Below are 19,906 nucleotides of genomic sequence, written 5' to 3' on the forward strand. Positions count from 1 at the left end.
CTTTAATATTTCCCATAAGTAAAAACAAAGAAGTTTTAGGTATTTTATATCCAAACACTTCAGACATAACATGTGACTTTCACGATGTAACAGCATAATTGTAGTAACCAGTGGAAAACTCTTGTTTGCAAAACATCTGAAATGCTGTTTTGGTCATTCAGAAGTCTGTTGTCAAAGATGCTCGGTATATTTCACTCCTGTCTTACATGACTGCGTTCCCAAACAGCAGCATCTGCCTCTAAAAGCATGACAACAAATTTATTGACACGATTATTATTATCGAGTTTCTCTGAGACGCAAATAATTTATTATATACGAAAATTATTATATATGGTGGCTTCTCCTATGTTTCTTAGTTATTTTTTAGCGGTAGTTTTTCAGGAAGTGTCGATTATGTTCTCTTCGACTCACTGGATGGAAACGGTACTTTATTCGCAAATGTTTTATGCGATATTGCCTTTTTGCGCATAAATTACATTCGCAACTTTGGATGGAAACATAGCTATTGACAGCTTTCACTGATAGCAGGAGCTCATTAAATATGCAAATCTTATCCAATCCTAGCCGTGGGCATTTACTTCCAAGTCTTCAGTGCAGCACGCCCATCAAAACGGAGCGTGTATGGAGAGAGCCTCAAAACCAAGGCAGAAAATAGCCTATTACTTATTCATTATGATGTTTTTGAATGTAAAAACCACGCAAACGTCATAAGTTGACCTCAGACAACAGTATAAACAAAATTTAAAAAGCCAGTTCATGATAGCCTGGTCCTACCAGACTCTTGTACATTTAATTTAATTTGTACAGAGAGTCTGGCTACTCTCCATTGACAAGCGTTTACTTCCTTGAAGGCGGGAACTCTGTTGAAGTTCTGCCAAGAGCCACTCTGGATCTGCCATAACCAATCGCTAACGTTTGGTTGTGACGTCTGTCATGTGCCGTTTGCCTCTGTTTCTCACATGGAAGTCCGTAAAAATAAATGTGCAGCCACCTCAGTGATAATAAAACCTTGTGCATTCGGATTGTGATTTATTCACGGTGGAGGGGAGAGTTTTGTGATCGGGAACACGCTGATCACGTCCATAACATGATTGTATACTGTAAATAAAATGTCATATGCTTGATATGATAAGAATAAATGCTGCCGTAAATAACGGCCCAAAATGTTTACGTGCTTTTCTACTTTTTATTTTTTGAGCAGTGATGAAATATATTGCTCTTGTAAATACTTGCCAGCATTTAAAGAAATACAAGTCTAGAAATGCATCCAAATTACAGCGAAGCGCAACCGCACGGTGCTCTGCAGTGGTCAAAAAGGATATAAACAGTGAAATTTGAAGTGATATATTCTTGAAAACACAGAGATGTGGATTCGGAGAGCAATTAAATGACCACACGACCTTGGTGTTTGTCTAAAACAGTAGGTAATTCAACCAGGGATTTTTACGCAGGTGGTGGGAGACGGACGGCAATTAAATCACTGACCAGCCCCTGTAAATGATGAGAATACCTTCCAACCGCACGAGACACAATTACCGGAGCTTCAGACAACTCCTTCACCACTAACGGAGCGAGCTGGAAAATCAAACTTTTCCCGGGACACAACATCATGGCCACGAACAAAACTCAGCAAAGATTGTTCTTGCTCCGGCTTTAACTTCTGGATATTCGGCAGCGGTGCCACAACTGAATGAATGGCTTCGCTCGCATCTTTTCTCCACCGCCATTTCTGAACTACAACTCAAAACAGGCTCACTGATTTATAACGCTTCGAAGCTTCATGATGCCCTGTTTTGAAATCGTCATCACTATGCAAGTTGTTATTTAGGGTTTTTTTGCGCACAAAAACTATTGTCGCCGATTCATAAAGATATTTTAGAACCACTGTAGTGAGATGGACTTTGTAACGAAGTCTTTAGTACCTTTTAAGGGTCTTGAGAGTGTAAAGTGCCATTGTGCCAATGGAGGCCTTTTAGAGCCATCAGATTTCAACTAAAATATCTTCATTTCTGTTCCGAAGATGAACGGAGGTCTTACGGGTGTCGAACGACATGAGGGTAAGTAATTAATGACAGAATTTTCATTTTTGGGTGAACTAGCCCTTTAAGACCAAGTGGATTGTTTATTTTCAACTAAATGGAGATTTGAAAAATTGTTTTACAATTGCTCATGACACTGCGCACTGTACTGTAAATCTCCATTAAATAAAGAAGGACAGTACACCAAAGCCACTAGGTGAAAAGCCAGCAATCATTAGCCAAAAAAGTGTAACGGCTAATGCCAACACTGCGGCTGCCAGTTCACAGGTAAAGAGACCAGAGGCAGTTTTTTTTTAAAGGGTTAGTTCACCCAAAAATGAAAATTCTGTCGTTAATAACTTACTCTCATGTCGTTCGACACCCCTAAGACCCGTAAGACCGTTCATCTTCGGAACACAAATTAAGATATTTTAGTTGATATCCGATGGCTCAGAAAGGCCTCCATTGGCAGCAATCACATTTCCTCTCTCAAGACCCATAAAAGGTACTAAAGACATCGTTACAAAGTCAATCTCACTACAGTGGTGCTACAATCATATTATGAAGCGACGAGAATAGTTTTAATGCACAAAAAAAAAAATTGCCACTATATTCAACTTTATTCTGGGCCTCTAACGTGAACTCACGAAGCACCACGAGGCATGTGCGAGAATAGAGCCGGCGTTCTGACACATGAGGAGCTTTGTTTATAAGCAGAGGACGTCTGGAGGCCATATCTAAGCTGTTGAATTCTACATTGATCGTGCTTTAGGCCTTGGCGTAGTGCTCAAAATGGTGCTAAAGTGTGCATTTCATGGATGCCCAAACCGTGCTCGACATCATATTCTCACGCATGCGTCATGGTGCTTCGTGAGTTCACTTCAAAGGCCCAGAATAAAGTTGAATAAAGTCGTTATTTAGATTTTTTGTTTGCGCACAAAAACTATTCTCGTCCCTTCATAATATGATTGTAGAACCACTGTAGTGAGATGGACTTTGTAACGACGTCTTTAGTACCTTTTATGAGAGTAGCTTAAGAGAGGAAATGTGATTGCTGCCAATGGAGGCCTTTCTGAGCCATTTAGGATTTCAACTAAAATATCTTCATTTGTGTTCCGAAGATGAACGGAGGTCTTACGAGTGTCGAACGACATGAGGCTAAGTAATTAATGACAGAATTTTCATTTTTGGTTGAACTAACCCTTTAACTACACTGAATAGACCGCTTTTGTGACGAAACAGCTTATTTAATGATTCACCTGCTTGTATGTTTGTTGACAATATGTTTGTTCTGAACGATATTGTATATTGCCTAAACTAAGAAAGTTGAAATACTCATGTTTTTTTTTCTTTGACTTTCAGGTTTTACCAGTTATGATAAGACTATGTTATTTAGCATTTTAATGAATAAAGAAAAAATTTATAATTTAATTACTGTGTTATATTGTATGTTTAATGAAAATAAAAAAATAAGTAATATTTCTATCCTGCCAGGTTAGTCTTGTGCTGTAATGATTTATGACTCTGCTGTGTGCCTAATGATGATGTTGAAACACATTTAATGAATGAAGGTAAAACAATACGTATAATTAATGAATTACATATGTATTAAATTACAATTATGTTTTTAGTGTCCTCTTAAATGTGGTTTAATGAGCCCTGCAGTGAACTTTGCAGCTAATAGAGTCATTCACGCTCTTTTGTCCACTCAGTAAAGCACAATCAAACAATGCAGTCCTACTGTACATTTACTAGCGATATAAAACCAAATATAGAACATTTATTTCACAAAACCAGCGTACTAATCCCCCAGAAACGAATAAATGTAAACTGTATCCGACTGTCATAAAACTTTGAACAGCGGCCACTCACTGCCATTACACAATAGGCACATGATCCAAGTTAGCCGTTTTCTCCAATGGTAAAAGATACAGACCCTCTTATCTCCCTATATTAAGATAATTTCAGGGAATGCTTCTTAGCATACATTTTTATGGTGACTCCTGTATTCAAGGTTCAGTTGAGAATGTGTGGTTGTATCCTAATTCAAGGCTGCTCCAAATGTATAATTTCCAAATGCATCCTTTGTTTCCTGTGAAATGAAGGATACAACAGATGGATCCTTTGCAGCCTTGCCTACACCAGAATTCATTGCACGCCAGAGACTACAGGATTTTTTGAGAGAAATTACCAAATTACACTTTTAAACGCATTGTAAAGTATTGGGTTTCAACCATTTAACAACTCTCAGTCCAACCTTGGCGGCCTTCGAAGGATGCAGCCTTGGAAGTCCGAGTACTTTGAAGGACGTAGACTCTGAATTGGGACGCAGCTTTCATGTGGTCACTGTGAACTGGGTTGACTGAATTGCTCTGGATTTTGTCTTGAGATTTTTTGGAACCGATAATTGCAAATACAAAGGTTTTGGGTTAATGTGTTCATAATTGGGTTCATGGTTTTGTGACAGTAGGGTAGCTTTCTAAAATACACATATTAAAATATTAAAAACAATTAAAAAGGCATGTCATGACTCCTTTAGATAATTAACTGTTTAATGATATAGATATGGAGTTTCAGATAATTCTGCAAATTTCAGGCCCCGTCCACATGGAGACGCGTTTAGCTTTATACGTTAAAATTTTGTACCATATCAGTGTTTCATCCACACAGATCCAGGTTTTGGGAAACCGATATTTTTTGAAACCGAGTCCCAGAGTGGATAAATCTGAAAACGACACCCTTGCGTTTTTGTGTGTACAGCCAATCCGTATACTTTGACAAACGGTGATGTCATCACACCACGTCCCACACGGTAAAGACTAGAAGGGATACAGCTATGGCCACTGGGCATGCGCATCAATATTGCGTCTTTTAATTACTGTATTTGCATTATTGTAAGGGTAGGTTTAGGCGTTAATAAAAACACAATCTGGTAAGTAGCACATTTATTTATTGTTATTTTATTGTGAGATTTTGCCTCCCTTCCTTCCATTGCTGTACCCATTCTGGCCACAACTCTTCTCTGTTTTTGGTGTATTTCTGTGGCAGAATTACAGCACCACATACTGGTCTGGCATGTATACTACATCGTTTTGAGTCGTTTTCATTTCTTTTGTGTGTACGCTGATATTTCTTGAAACGAGAAAAAAAAAAAAAAGATTGGATAGGGAAAGCTCTGGCTTTGTGTGGACAGGGCCTGTTTCACAGTATGTACATTTTTAAAAGGACAATACACCGGGTGTGATAAAAAGATAAAGGAAATAAATAGCTCTGAATTTTGCTGTAAAATAAAAACAGTTATTTAAACATATATAACCTGTTTTTTAAAGTTAAATAACTCACCATGAACAGCAACATTGAAGATCTTTTGAAAGTTGTTTCGTCTGTTGAAGATATGTAGTTTATAATGTCCAGAGTCTGTGGTTCTGGTGTTTGTGACGGTGAGATCTCCTGTGTGACTGTCCAGCTTCAGTCTGTCTCTGAACCTCTTTTCACAATGATCATCTGTACAGATTTTCTTCAAAGATCCAATGGTTTGGGCTATACGGTTGCCTTTAAAATACCATTTTATTCTATGAAGTCTGCTTTGTATGTTTGCTTTTAAACCAGTTTGTAGAGTGAGAGAATTTCCCTCAATCACATTCACATCATTGGTTGGAACACCTAGAGAAGAAAAGAACTGTACATCAGCCACATCTGGGAAGAGGTGGATCAAAAATAAGCAATAGTAATGTGTAGTTAATTTTACAGTTTGGCTGTCAAAATATAATGTTAAATATGTCTATGTCTTTGGTTTTGCATGCACTGATATTTTCAATATGGCCAATTTTAAAGATATGTAAACACCCAATAAGACAGTGTTATTTTAGGCTATATAAACCGCATTTCCATTGAAATTACCCAGAACAATTTGTCCCAGGAACTTTTTCCCCCCAGTTGCTGTCTGCTGTCTCCATTGCGGTCTATAATACCATGAAGATTAGGCAAATTAGTCTGGTGATGAAGGACTGCACCTGAGTTTCCAGTTCCCGCTGGATTTCCTCCTCCACATATAAGCTTAATAAAGTCTGAACCTCGTTGTCGGTCCATCGGTCGTATTTTATAAACTCCATTGTTGATTCGAAAAGCAAACAACTCTTAATGCACGCACCGCAACAGACTTTAGGTTGAAATAAAATGCTGCGTGAACTCAACCAATCAGCATGTTCAGCGCCCAAGTCCCACCCCGGAAAGTTCCTGAACTTTAAAAAAGTAATACCTCGCTAGCAGGGACTTTCTGAGGGGGGATTTTTACCCAGAATTTCATTTAAACCCTGTTCCCTGTGGTTGAAACACACCGAGTACAACCTCAAAGTCCCTTGTTCCTGGGGAAAGTTTGTGGAAACCCAGCAAAATTAAAAAGCACAAAACAAACTTTATTTATAAGCCTAGCCAGAAAGTTGATATAAAGCTTGAAGCAATTTGAAATGCTTTAAGATAAGGTTAAGGCCCTGCTGTCTCTCAGACCGACTATACAGTTGCAAGGGTGTTCTGGGTGGTTGCTAGGGTGTTGTTGTGAAGATGTTACTAAGTATTATCACATTGCTAGTATTTTTCAGACAAATATAATTTGTTAATTTTGAAAATGTTTACGTTTCAACAGTCTTGGCTCATTCGAACATTCTGTCAAGTAATTTAAGTAAGACCAAAGTAATGATGTTTGGCAACCTAAAAATTAACTCAGAGTTACCAATTATGATTGAAAGTGTCCAAATCGAGAAAATAAACGAGTATAAATTCTTGGGAGTTGTAATGGACAATAAATTATCATGGGAAGCAATTTGAAAGACACATAAAAACGTTTCGGTTACTAACGTAACCTCGGTTCCCTAAGATGAGGGAACGAGTATTGCGTTTTGCTAAAACGCTATGGGGAAATTCCTTTCCTCGAGATATTGAAGCAAATTTTTATCCAAAAATACCTTTTATACGCAGTGCAGCTGCACAACTCTCAGCAGGAAGCAGCTGCGTGCTGATTGGCTGTGCCGCTGCAACTGCAGCAACCTATAGCGAGACCGTGGGGCGGGACGGACCAATCAGGTCCTTCCAAACTCCCGCCACAAGGGGCAACATCATTTGCATAGCCTAGGGTATATAAGACCCACTCTCGCAAGGTTAGTCAGGTTAATCGACTGAAGCGACTCCTGAGCAAATGAGCAAGCACGGCAAGCAAAACGCAATACTCGTTCCCTCATCTTAGGGAACCGAGGTTACGTTAGTAACCGAAACGTTCCCTTACGAGAGTACTCTCGTATTGCGTTTTGCTAAAACGCTATGGGGGACCAATGCAAAACGCCGTGCTTGCTTAACGGCTCTAAAGCCGACGACACCAAACCCAGGCCAACCTAGGTGGGCCCGTAGTATGATATCAATAATTCAGAATGGGCCAGACCTGAGTCGGGCCCTCATGAGAATGAACACGATATTCGTGCAATAAAAGTATAGACCGGACATAATCGGGTCAGGAATAATGAGTGGCCAGACACTTCGGGCCGTATAAGGAATATGCTTATGACTTATACAATATTCAACCCAGGCCGGACTTATCGAGCCTTAAGGGGTTAAATCTGTTCATACAGCAAGAAGCCCAGCTTGTAAAGCCGGAACATCTAAATTATAGAATCTGATAAAAGTGGACGGGGAGGCCCAGCCTGCCGCCGCACAGATATCATTCAGAGAAATGCCAGTAGACCAAGCCCACGAAGAGGCCATGCCTCTAGTAGAATGGGCTTTAATGCCTAAAGGGCAGCCGAGATCTTTAGACTCATAGGCCAGTGAGATAGCATCCACTATCCACCGTGACAGGGTCTGCTTTGTAACCGCGCACCCTCGGGTGCGTCCGCCAAAGCATACAAAGAGCTGTTCAGTTTGCCTGTAAGCAGCGGAACGCTCTATGTATATTCTCAGCGCTCTGACAGGACAGAGCAAATTAGCATCTATTTCATCTGACTGTGATGAAAGTGCCGAAAGTGAAATAACCTGTGCTCTGAACGGAGTTGAAAGCACTTTAGGTACATATCCATGTCTTGGTTTGAGGACGACTTTGGAGTCGTTTGGCCCAAATTCCAGACACGAGGCGCTCACAGAGAGCGCGTGCAGATCACCCACTCGCTTAACTGATGCAATCGCTAGCAGAAAAGCGGTCTTTAGTGACAGGAGCTTTAAGCTCACAGAATGCAGAGGCTCAAATGCAGAGCTCTTCATGGCATCCAGGACCGTGGACAGGTCCCATATAGGGACTGAAGGGGGGCGAGGTGGGTGAAGCCTTCTAGCCCCTTTAAGGAAGCGAACAATGAGATCGCTCTTTCCTAGTGACAGTCCGTTCACTTGAATGTGATACGCTGCTATAGCAGCCACATAAACTTTGAGCGTGGAGGGGGAACGACCCGCGTCCAGAAGCTCTTGTAAAAATGTAAGCACCTCTGACACTGCACAATCATGTGGGGTTAGACTTCGCGCTTTACACCAGTCTGAAAAGACTGACCATTTGCCTGAATAGAGCCGCCTAGTTGTGGGGGCTCTAGCTTCAGTAATAGTGTTCATTATGCTTTCAGAAAGGTTCTCATGTACCCGTTGATGGGCCAAACATGAAGCGCCCATAGATCGGGACGGGGATGCCAGATCTGCCGTTCCGCCTGCATGAGGAGATCTCTCCTCAGCGGGATCGGCCACGGAGCTGCATCTGACATCTGACTCAGCAGTGAGAACCAAGGTTGATTTCTCCAAAGCGGGGCTATTAAAAGCACAGCGCATTTGCTCTCCCTGATCCTCTCTATGACCTGAGGTAACATTGAGATTGGGGGAAACGCATAAAGAGGAAGGTTGGGCCATTCGTGGGCCAACGCATCCTCGTGCTTGGAGAAATATATTCGGCATTGAGCATTGTCTTGTGAGGCGAAAAGATCCACTTTTGCCTCTCCAAACTTGCCCCAAATTATCTGAATTATATTTGGGTGAAGAGACCACTCTGCCGGGGACACTTTGCCCCTGGACAGCATGTCCGGACCCAAATTCAGAATGCCTGGCACGTGAGTCGCTCTCAGCGAGCTCAGATTGTGCTCTGCCCATATTAGGGCTTCTTCCGCCATTGAGTGCAGATCGATAGATCTCAGACCGCCTTGGCGATTTATATAGGCTACCACCGACCTGCTGTCCGTTCGGATCAGGACATGGTGGTATTTTATGTACGGAAGGAAAGCTCTTAGCGATATCGTGACCGCTTTCATCTCTAGACAGTTTATATGAAGGCTCTTCTCCGAGTCTGACTAGAGACCGGAGATCGGCCTGCCCTCGTGAAGGGCTCCCCAACCTAGGTTGGATGCATCTGTCGAGATAACTTTCCACTTCGTAACAGTGCCCAAACTCACGCCCGTCTTGTACCAGACGGGATTTTTCCAAGGAGCCAGAGCTAACACACAGCTGTGGTCTACCTTGATTTGCAATCGGCCCGAAAGCCATGCGTGAGCTGGAACGCGGTGATTCAGCCAGTGCTGTAGGGGGCGCATGCGCAACAGACCCAGTCTGAGAACTGGCGCCGCCGAGGCCATGAAACCCAACATCCTCTGAAAGTGTTTGAGAGGAATGTGTGCGCCGGACCTGAGGGAAACCGCTCGGTTCCGAACAGAGAGCGCGCGCTGTGACGTCAGCCGCGCGCTCATCTGCATTGAGTCCAATACTGTTCCCAGAAACGAAACTTTCTGTGTGGGAGACAATAAACTCTTTGCCACATTGATTCTGAGTCCCAAGCATTGTAAATGGTTGAGAAGCCAAGATCTGTGGTTTAATAACTGTATCTCTGACTGAGCTATTATGAGCCAGTCGTCGAGATAGTTGAGAATTCTCATTCCCCGAAGCCTCAGCGGGGTTAGCGCCGCTTCCATGCACTTTGTAAACGTGCGAGGGGCTAGAGATAGACCAAAAGGTAGCACCTTGTATTGGTATGCTTTCCCCTCGAAGGCGAATCTCAAGAATGGCCTGTGATGGGGGGCTATTTGTATGTGAAAATAGGCATCCTCTAGATCCACAGTGAAAAACCAATCTCCCGGGCGAATGTGCGCGAGGATTTGTTTCATTCTCAACATTCTGAACGGGCGCTTCATAAGGGCCTTGTTCAAATGTCTGAGGTCTAGGATGGGTCTTAGACCACCGTCCTTTTTTGGTACAAGGAAGTAACGGCTGTAAAAGCCTGACTCGCTCTGTGAGGGGTGTACGGCTTCTACCGCTCCCTTTATTAACAGTTTTGATATCTCGGTTCGAAGCACGTGACTTTTGTCGCTTCTCACCGTTGTCTCTTCCACGGCGCGAAAGCGCGGTGGTCTGCGAGCAAACTGTAGCGAGTAACCTCGTTCTATTATGTTCAACACCCATTTCGAAATGCCGGGAATGGCCCGCCAGGCCTCAGCCTTCGAAGCCAGGGGCTGAATTAATCTGTGGGGCGAGTCGCTGAGTAACAGGGACTCGGTGGCCCGATAACCTTGCGCTAAGCTGGCGCTTATGAGGGAATTGTTTCCCGCCGCCTGAGTGCAGGGGGCTGGGGGACATAGAGGATTGGTGCTTGTGTACAGGCGAGCGCGCTTGAGTGCGGGCTCGTTGACTGTGAGAATAATGTTTCCAGCCACCTGAGTTCAGGGGGCTGGGGAACATGGGGAAGTGCTTGAGTGTAGGGGTACATGCTTTAATGCTGGCACACTGCCTACAGAGCAAAAGCTCTTTATGTGACTCATATGGGTCGCCGTGAAAACGGTGTTTGTGTACAGGCGAGCGCGCTTGCTTGCGGGCTCGTTGGCTGTGAATGTGGCGTTCCCAGCCGCCTTGAAGGGAGCTGGGGAACGTTTTGGAAGAGAGCGAGGCGGTGCACCGGCCGAAGCGGGCACTATCCGCCTTCTCTTCATACCTCTGGCTAGGACGGCTTCGGAGGCTCAGGTTTCGACACATTGCTGGGTCGTGGACCTCGACGCTCCGGCGGTCTGCTGTGGCTCGTAGAGCGGGAACGCTGACCGGGCTTGGAAGCCGCGTGAGGCTGGCGAGCTGAAGGCGGCGCCTTGGCGGGCTGGGCTGGTCCAGCCTTAGCTTGACGGCTAGCGGAGGAGCTGGAACGCTTGGGCAGAAAATGTTGCATTGCCTGCGAAGCTTTCTGTGCCTCAGTGAAGCGCTCCGTGAACCCAACCACGGCGGAACCAAACAATCCTGAAGGCGAAATGGGCGCGTCCAGGAAAGCGGTCTTGTCCGCGTCCTTCATCTCCGTTAAGTTAAGCCATAAATGGCGCTCCAACACCGTCAGGCTGGCCATGCATCTGCCGATCGCCTGAGCATTGGCCTTGGTGGCGCGCAGGGCCAAGTCAGTGGCGCCGCGCAGATCCTTCAGAGCCTCGTTATCAGGAACAGACTCGTCCAGGGAACGGAGGAGTTTGGCCTGGAAGACTTGAAGAACCGCCATGGAGTGTAGCGCTGACGCCGCCTGGCCGGCGGAGGCGAATGCTCGACTGGCGAGGCTGGACGTAGTGCGGCAGGCCTTGGAAGGGTGCACGGTCTTTGACTGCCATCCTCTGGCGGAGGGCGGGCAAAGGTGTGCAGCGACAGCCTCCTCGAGGGGAGGAAGGGCTTGATATCCTTTTTTCTGAGCGCCATCGACTACCGAGAGCGCTGGAGAAAAAGAGGATCTGGCGCGAGATGAAAATGGCGCCTTCCACGATTTTGTTAGCTCCTCGTGGACTTCTGGAAAGAAGGGAGCGGGTCTTTGAGCGGTCGGTTGACGGCGGTTCTCGAAATACCACTCATCCAGACGGCTTCTCGTGGGCTCCTCGGGCTGAGACCAGTCAATGCAGAGGTCGTCCACGGCCTTGGTGAGCAAGCGCATAAGCTCAGCGTCGACTGAGGTTATGACGCCGCTAGCCGTCCGCGTCGAAGTGGCGTGCTCCGAGGCGGCGTCCGACCACCCGCTCCCGGATGCAGCAAGGGAAAGGCTGTCATCCTCTTCCTCCTCCGGTCCGCCGAACGAAACAGCAGCAGCCGCCATGCGAGGGGAGCTGTGCTGCTCGTCGACGAACAACACGGGCGATGGCGAGGCACGCGGGGACATGCCCGGCGTGTGCTCGTCAGAGCGCTCCGGTGGCCTCTGGTCGCGACGTTTTTTCTTCCGTGGCTCTAGAGGCTGGGAGCACGGGACGGGATCCGAGTCGAAGCTGGCGAGCCGAGCCCGAAGGGTCTGCAGCGCCAGCTCGTCGCACTCAGGGCAGCCGCCCTGGTTGAGTGCAGCCTGCGTGTGGTCTCGTCCGAGACATGACACGCAGATGATGTGCCGATCCTCGTCTGCGATGAAACCTCTGCACGAGGCGCAGGAACGAGACATTTGCATCAACGTCTCGGCTCTTTTTGAATGTTTTGAAAAACAGAAGGTATAAAGGATATGGTGCCGGATGGCGCAGCTGGAAGGCAGGCTGAAGGCGGAGAATCCGCATCCTCAGGCTGCGTGTTCCGCTGGGTGCGTGTCGACGGCAGGCTTCGATCCGGAGCTCAACGATTGCAAGTCGCTGAAGAAGAATTAATCTGACTAACCTTGCGAGAGTGGGTCTTATATACCCTAGGCTATGCAAATTATGTTGCCCCTTGTGGCGGGAGTTTGGAAGGACCTGATTGGTCCGTCCCGCCCCACGGTCTCGCTATAGGTTGCTGCAGTTGCAGCGGCACAGCCAATCAGCACGCAGCTGCTTCCTGCTGAGAGTTGTGCAGCTGCACTGCGTATAAAAGGTATTTTTGGATAAAAATTTGCTTCAATATCTCGAGGAAAGGAATTTCCCCATAGCGTTTTAGCAAAACGCAATACGAGAGTACTCTCGTAAGGGAACTAAAATTTCAAAATGCCTCTCAACAATAAATAAAGTAAAATATGAACTTGATCAAAATTCACTACGTACATTATACTGTTCCTTGGTACTCCCTTACCTCACATATTGTGTTGAGGTGTGGGGAAATACTTACCAATCCACAGTTAATCCAATAGTTATTTTACAGAAACGTGCTATGAGAATCATCCATAAAGTTGGTTTTCTTGAACACACTCATAATTTATTTCTTTACTCCAAGCTCTTAAAATTTCTTGACCTTGTAAAATATTACACACTAATAATTTTATTTAAAGTATTCAACAATTTATTACCATGTAATTTGCAAGGCTTGTTTACAATCAAAGAGAGAATTCATAATTTAAGAGGATATGGAGATTTTAAATTACCTAATGTCCGAACCACTCGTAAAAGCTTTTGTGTGTCTATACGTGGTGTGAAACTTTGGAACAGTTTGGATATACACTGCAAACAATGCCAAAATATCAATATATTCAAGATGCAATACAAACACAAGGCCTGGTCACAATATATAGAGAGATTGTCTTAACATGATCTCAATATTCCATCCTGCAGTGCTGGTTTGTGCTTGTCATTTCTGCATTTTTTTTTTTTTTTTTTTTTTACTATTGTTGGTATGTGCTGTCCATTACCAGTGTTGGTATCTGTAACATTTCCTTACCATTGTTGGTATCTTATAGTTATTATTGCAATCTAATTATTAAGTTAGCAAAGATAAAACAGTTACTTTTCGTCCTCAAGTGTAATGATATGAAGTAATGGTCCAATGAAAACAAAAAGGAAGCTTATTATGTTATGTTATATGATTTATGAGAAATGGGGGTGGGATTAAAAAAGTTTTATTCTTCCCACTCATTTTTGTGCAAACGGGAAAATAACTATAAAAATAAGTCTTTTGTGGGGTTTTTTGTTGTGTTTTTTGTTTTTTTATTTGTGGATTAACCGCACAAACTGTCAAAAAAAGAAGTAAATTATGTTTCTTTTTGTTAAAATGTTCACTTGCCCAAAATAAATAAATAAATAAAAATAAATAAAAAATAATGTAAGTCTATGGGATTTTTCAGAGATTTGATTGTCATTTTTAGGAATATCAGTTAGAAAAGCTTTAGCAACCAGACTCAGAACAGTCTAAAGATATGACCTGAGTTTGGTTTTAGTTTAAAATCTCTTAAGGCAGTGGTTCGCAAACCTGTCCTGTACCACCAGCCCTGCACATTTTGTATGTCTCCCATGGCTGACACAGCATTTCAAGTCTTGCAGTCTCTACTAATGAGCTGATAAGTTGAATCAGGTGTGTTAGGTGAAGGAGGATGCAAAATGTGCAGTGGTTAGGGGTCCCCAGACAGGTTTGAGAACCACTGCTCTAGGAGATGCATTTAGAAATGCAGAAAATTTTAGATGCATTTGTCTCAGAAGAAGAATATGTTTAAGTAGTAGATCAGAATGTTGACTTTCTCAAGCTAACAAGGAGTCTGGAGTTTGGCTGGCTGTTAAACTGCATCTGTATATGCAAGGAGAACAGTACATGAAACATTTGCTAATTTAGTTTTGGAACTAAAATTATTAGTTTGAGTGCTGGTTCGAAGCCAGAGCCTAGTTTAAGCCTAGCCTAACCTAACCCTAACCCTAACCGGTTCTTTGTCTTTCGACACCAAAAGCACCAGCTCTGAACCAGGAAAAGTGGTTCTTAAAGCTACACTGTGTGATATTTTCCCCCATCTAGCGGTGAAAAGGTATTTGACCATCCAGTGAATATAAGTTTCTGTTCCTCTCAATTCCGATTTCGTTTTAACTCCTACGGGGGCTGATTTAGTCCAAGATTAACATGGCTTCCAGTTCGACCTCGTCCACATTCGACACGGTGCCATCGAGTGTTAAAACGGAAAGGCGAAGCTTGAATTTACGGGTATGTCCCTAAATAATGGCTAATGTACTTTCAAGATGGAGGGGCAACATGGCGACCCGCATTCGAACCCCTCACCCGTATGTATTTTCAATGGCATATTATAAACTTACGAGAATACTTTATTACTTGAAAGAAGTAAATATACATTAATGAGCACATATTTTTGAAAGAACTAAGTGTTTTTAGCTAAGAATAAACTAAAAAGGTTACACAGTGTAGCTTTAAGTAGCACCAAAACATTGCAGGTCTAGAAATAAGAACCGCTTGCATCAGGGGCTGGGGGCGGGGTTACCGTGACCAACAAGACGAACACAAACTTGTGACTGCAATTTTTGAAATAGCAGCTAATAGAGCTAATAGCTGCTTGATTGTAATCTCTTTCTATACAAATTACAGCGAGCTGCATGAATGCGTTGGATTCGCTGTGTTCTGATGCCGATATAGGATCGCAAAGCCATGTGCATCAATAGTAACGCAACGTTTGCCATTGTTGTTCAAGGTGCATTGGCGCTGTGCAGACCGATCGCCGTATGACATCAAAGTACAGCGAGAGCATGCGACTCCTTATGGTTTTGAATTGCTCATGCGGTATTTTGATATCATGCGCTGATCTGTGCAGCGCTGATGCATTTCGAACAAGCCTGGTCTGTTTGTGTTTCCCGCTGCCTCGCTAGCGTTGCTGAGAAAGATGAGTGGTGTGGCGGCTCTCTAGCATGTGGAAAGGCAAACCGGTTCTTAGAAGGCTCGTCAGTCGAACCAACTCAGAACCGGCACTAGCACTAACTCTGAACTAGCACCCGGTTCATTCTGGTGGAAAAGGGGTAATAGAGGCCATCTTACCCCACTACTGGGGTAAGTTGACCCACTACCTGGGATAGGAAGCCCCTGCTGGCTAAACTTTTATAGAACATAAAAATTATTTTTGATATAATGCTTATTAATATTTATATATTCTTAAAATGTCATTAAATGTAAAATACTAAATCAACCATTATATTTAAAATTGAGTTGACAGTTTAGTTGAATAATCGAATAACCGATTAGACAAAGCAGAATTCCAGTAAAAAAGGTAAAATTATTCTATAGAGGCATATGAATATTTTAGTGCTGTCAATCGATTAAAAAAATGACCCAATTAAATCGCACATTTTTCTGTAATTAATTGCGAAACAAATATCTGCGTTTATAGTTTTTATATTGTAATAATTTCACAGTTAAGGCCCTTTCACACCGGACGCGTAACGAAAAAGCGAAGCGGAAAAACTAATATTTTGCGTGCGAATAGTTCGCGTCAAAACCATTGACATCAGCCGCGACGCGAGTTTGCGACGTCTGTGACGTTTCAGAGCTCCAACATTCCAAAATATTCGCGGCGATATATAAATTATTATAATTTGCGCGTCAAAATCACGTCCAGTGTGAAAGGACCTTTACTCTCCAAATTAATGTAGAAACTTAAACTTAAAGACAGTATATTTGAAATCCAATGGCAATGTATCTTTTTATAGAGGCTAGTATCACTGATACTAAAACTGCTACTGATGTCTCTGAATTTTGTATACGTTGAAGACATTCAACATTACAGTATAAATTAAAAGCTATATCAATTTTGAACTTAAAACATCTTCACATCATAAACCCATTATAAATGTAATTTACTTCTGGCCTTCCTACCTGTCAGACATTGTATAGTTGAAATTAAAATTGAAGTTATCAAACTGTCTGCACTGCATAAATAATAGAATCAAAATATAGATTTCTCTGAACCACAAGTGGATTTACACAAACTGAAAGTCAAAAAGTGTTAGGTTGTGCTATCAAGATCGGCTACAATGATCATTTGCCTGCGACCTTTCATGCCATAGATCTAAATATAATGCCATATATCTAAATATAATGCCATAGATCTAAATATAATGCCATAGATCTGAATATAATGCCATAGATCTGAATATAATGCCATAGAAAAAAATATATGCACATGCAGCACTTTTCATGATGGATTAACCATGAGAGCTGTAATAGTAAAAACGAGCTAAATGAGAGAGTAATACAATTTCAAATGCAAAGACGTTAGTTAGCCAATCACAGCAGTGGGAGTTTACACTGAAGTCTCACAGCAGCCAATCTCAGCAGTGGGTGTTTACACTGAAGTCTCCCAGTGGACACGCCCCTTAAAAGAGAGGGTTCAGAGCAGAGGGCTAAAATCAGGGTAGGAAAAATGCTTTTTATTTATAAATTATGACCATTTTTGATGTAAAAAGCATTCTAGCTTTATAAGTGCACCCCAGGAAACATCATAAAACAATAAAAAACACAGTTCATGACCGCTTTAATAAAGCTACAATTTGATTACCTTTGTTCTGTGATCAACATTTATAACAGAATTAAGACTGATTTATATTCATGTGTCGGAACTGCGCCGTAGCCTCTACGCCATGGGCTATGCATTGATTTTCATGTATACTTCTGCGTCCTTGTCCATGTCGACATGCAGTTACACATGCAGAGAGAGCATGTGTACCCCTGGCAGACCAATCACAGCGATTGCGGTCCACATAGAATTGATGTGTTGTTACCTTTTTGGAGAGGTGCACATCAGGGTACGGCGTAGCCACGGCGTACACTCTATGCAGAAGTATAAATTGGGCTTTAGTTGCTGCTGTTCCTTTAAGATCTGCCGCTGCTGAACATGACGCAGATCTGACGCGCAAAGTCAGGGCACTGACCAGGGAGTCAGCCACAATATTATAATAACAATATGCTGATTCACAACCTAGGAAACTAGGAGCTGATTGAGATGCACCCAGGACATTCACAGACAGTGTGTTCTCTTTTGTCTTGTCACGCTGGAATGGTTTTAAAGCATTTACATAAATAAAGAGTGTGATCATATAATGTAACACTATAGCTATAACACTATACACTATATATTTTTAACATGTTAAACTGAAAAAATTAATCGTGTGCGTTAAAGAGGTAATTTTGACAGCACTAGAATATTTAAATATGTAATTGTCCATATTTTAAGCAAAAATATGTCATAATAGAAACAATGTGAATGCAAATTAAATTATTTCACTCAACAAAACTATAGCCTAGCCCTAGATGTCTAAAATTGATCATTCATGCCCTGGGGGGTTTCTTATCCCCCTAGGGGAGCACGGGGCACAACCTAACGGGGTTAGTTGTAACACACATTTAAAACTTTACATACATGCCAGCATGATGAAACTTAGTGTATTTACTAGTTGCCATATCAACATTATTTAGAGAAAAAATTGCGCCAAAATTTAAAAAATATTTGGAAGATATTACTGAACATTTATTTAACCATAGCAAAAGTAAATGTTTTCATTTTTTCAAATATTTTTCATGTTTTTTTGTTTATTTGTTTTTTTTAAAAAAACAAGACAACTCTGATATTATTGTAATCTTATATCTGTTATTAAGTTGAGATATTTAATGCTTTAATGCTGACAGCAGAAGACACGAGCCGGGTTGAGCAGGTGGGGCATGTTGTCACAGTGCGTTACAATGAGCCCCTACTAGATATTATTTTCTATACTTTTAAGAATTCTATTGAGAAACCATGAGAAAAAGTTGAATAATGACTGAGAGTTAATGTTAAAAAATGATTGTTATTATTGTTTTTAACTCTGCTGTATAGCTGTGTTCTGCGGCGTGTTTGTTGTCAAACACAAAAATCTGTTTATTTTTAATTAATTAAAAAATGTCATTATTTTATATGAAAAAGTTAATAATTGTATTTTATTGACAAAATATTTCACTTTGTCTTGATAGCCTATATGGGGGGGGGGGGGGGGGGAGATACTCTGAACCACAAGTGGATTTACACAAACTGAAAGTCAAAAAGTGTTAGGTTGTGCTCCACTCCCCCCTGCCAAATATCTAATGTTGCCTAAGACCTCATTCTGTCTTTCGTTTTCGTTCAAATGTTCAATCTACTTTCACTCTCCCAAAAAGTGCGTCGCTATATTTCTATTAATTAAAACAGGATAACTTGCAACTCAAAAATGATATTTAGCGACCATTTAAAACAAAACCAAAAACGCAGCTAAATTGTTTCGACTTTTCCTATTAAACATTAATGGAGATTCATAAATGATCGATGCAATTGAAAATGCGTTAGCCTACTCACTTCACACTGCGTCACAGACATTCACCTCGCAAACATGTAGCCTATAAAACAATAGCCTAAAACCTCAGTTACTTAAAACAAAAATAGCAAAAGATGATCAAACTGATACAAATTCAAACTGCGTCACCTTAACTACACAGTTTCATTATCGTTTGCTAGAAGAGACATTGTAACAAATAAGTGCACTTACCAGCCAAAAATCCACACAAAGAGAGAAAACAAATGACCCTCATTTTTTTAAACCATGGATTCATCAGTGATTCTGTAGAAATAAGTATTTGACCGTTGAAAATGTCCACATAAAACGGTGTTCTTCCTTAAATGCAAATCTGAAGCCGTATGAGCCGAATGAGTCTGGAGGCTACACGTCCAGGTGAAAACCCTGGCGCGGCTAAACTCGTTTTTCAAGGACACGCCCATTAAAAATACCATAGGCCTAATGCAGTAAACAAAAGCATTTTCACAGACCCGAATACAATCGCCAAACAATAGGTTACACAAAGCTAGACAAAAACAATATTCTTCTTAGATTTTTTTTAAAGGCGGTTGCAAACTGTTTTAGTGCATCACAGCAACCCTCAGGTTGTGAATGAGCTCTAATGGCTTACATGTTATGTCATTATATGTAAAATAAAATAATTATATATATATATATATATATATATATATATATATATATATATATATATATATATATATATATATATATATATATATATATATATATATATATCCAGCTTGGTAGCTCTCAGAAACTCAAATAAATATTGAATTATTTTATGGCCTGACGATTTATTTAATATTTCTTTTAGACTTAAAGTCTCTCCTATGTCCGCAATTTTCCTCTTGACTACTGCCCTTTCTCTATCATATTTATTACACATCATAACAACATGCTCTGCTGACTCAGGTACATTAC

The 19,906-nt window shown here is 41.9% G+C and overlaps 1 protein-coding gene across 1 annotated transcript in view; it reads right to left on the bottom strand.

The window, feature by feature from the left end:
- LOC307120954 (protein sidekick homolog) overlaps positions 1 to 19,386 on the bottom strand; it is a 33,550-nt gene extending 14,164 nt beyond the window's left edge. Inside the window, exons 1-2 of the mRNA XM_079808256.1 lie at positions 19,178 to 19,386; positions 5,361 to 5,681 (exon numbers count right to left, since the gene is read on the bottom strand). Coding sequence (XP_079664382.1) covers positions 5,361 to 5,681; positions 19,178 to 19,241 — 385 coding nt within the window. The 5' untranslated portion in view covers positions 19,242 to 19,386. The remainder of the gene's footprint in view (positions 1 to 5,360; positions 5,682 to 19,177) is intronic.
- Between the last annotated feature and the right edge of the window lie 520 nt (positions 19,387 to 19,906).

This window comes from Gobio gobio (assembly GCF_949357685.1).
Source record: "Gobio gobio genome assembly, chromosome: 24".
NCBI lineage: Eukaryota > Metazoa > Chordata > Actinopteri > Cypriniformes > Gobionidae > Gobio > Gobio gobio.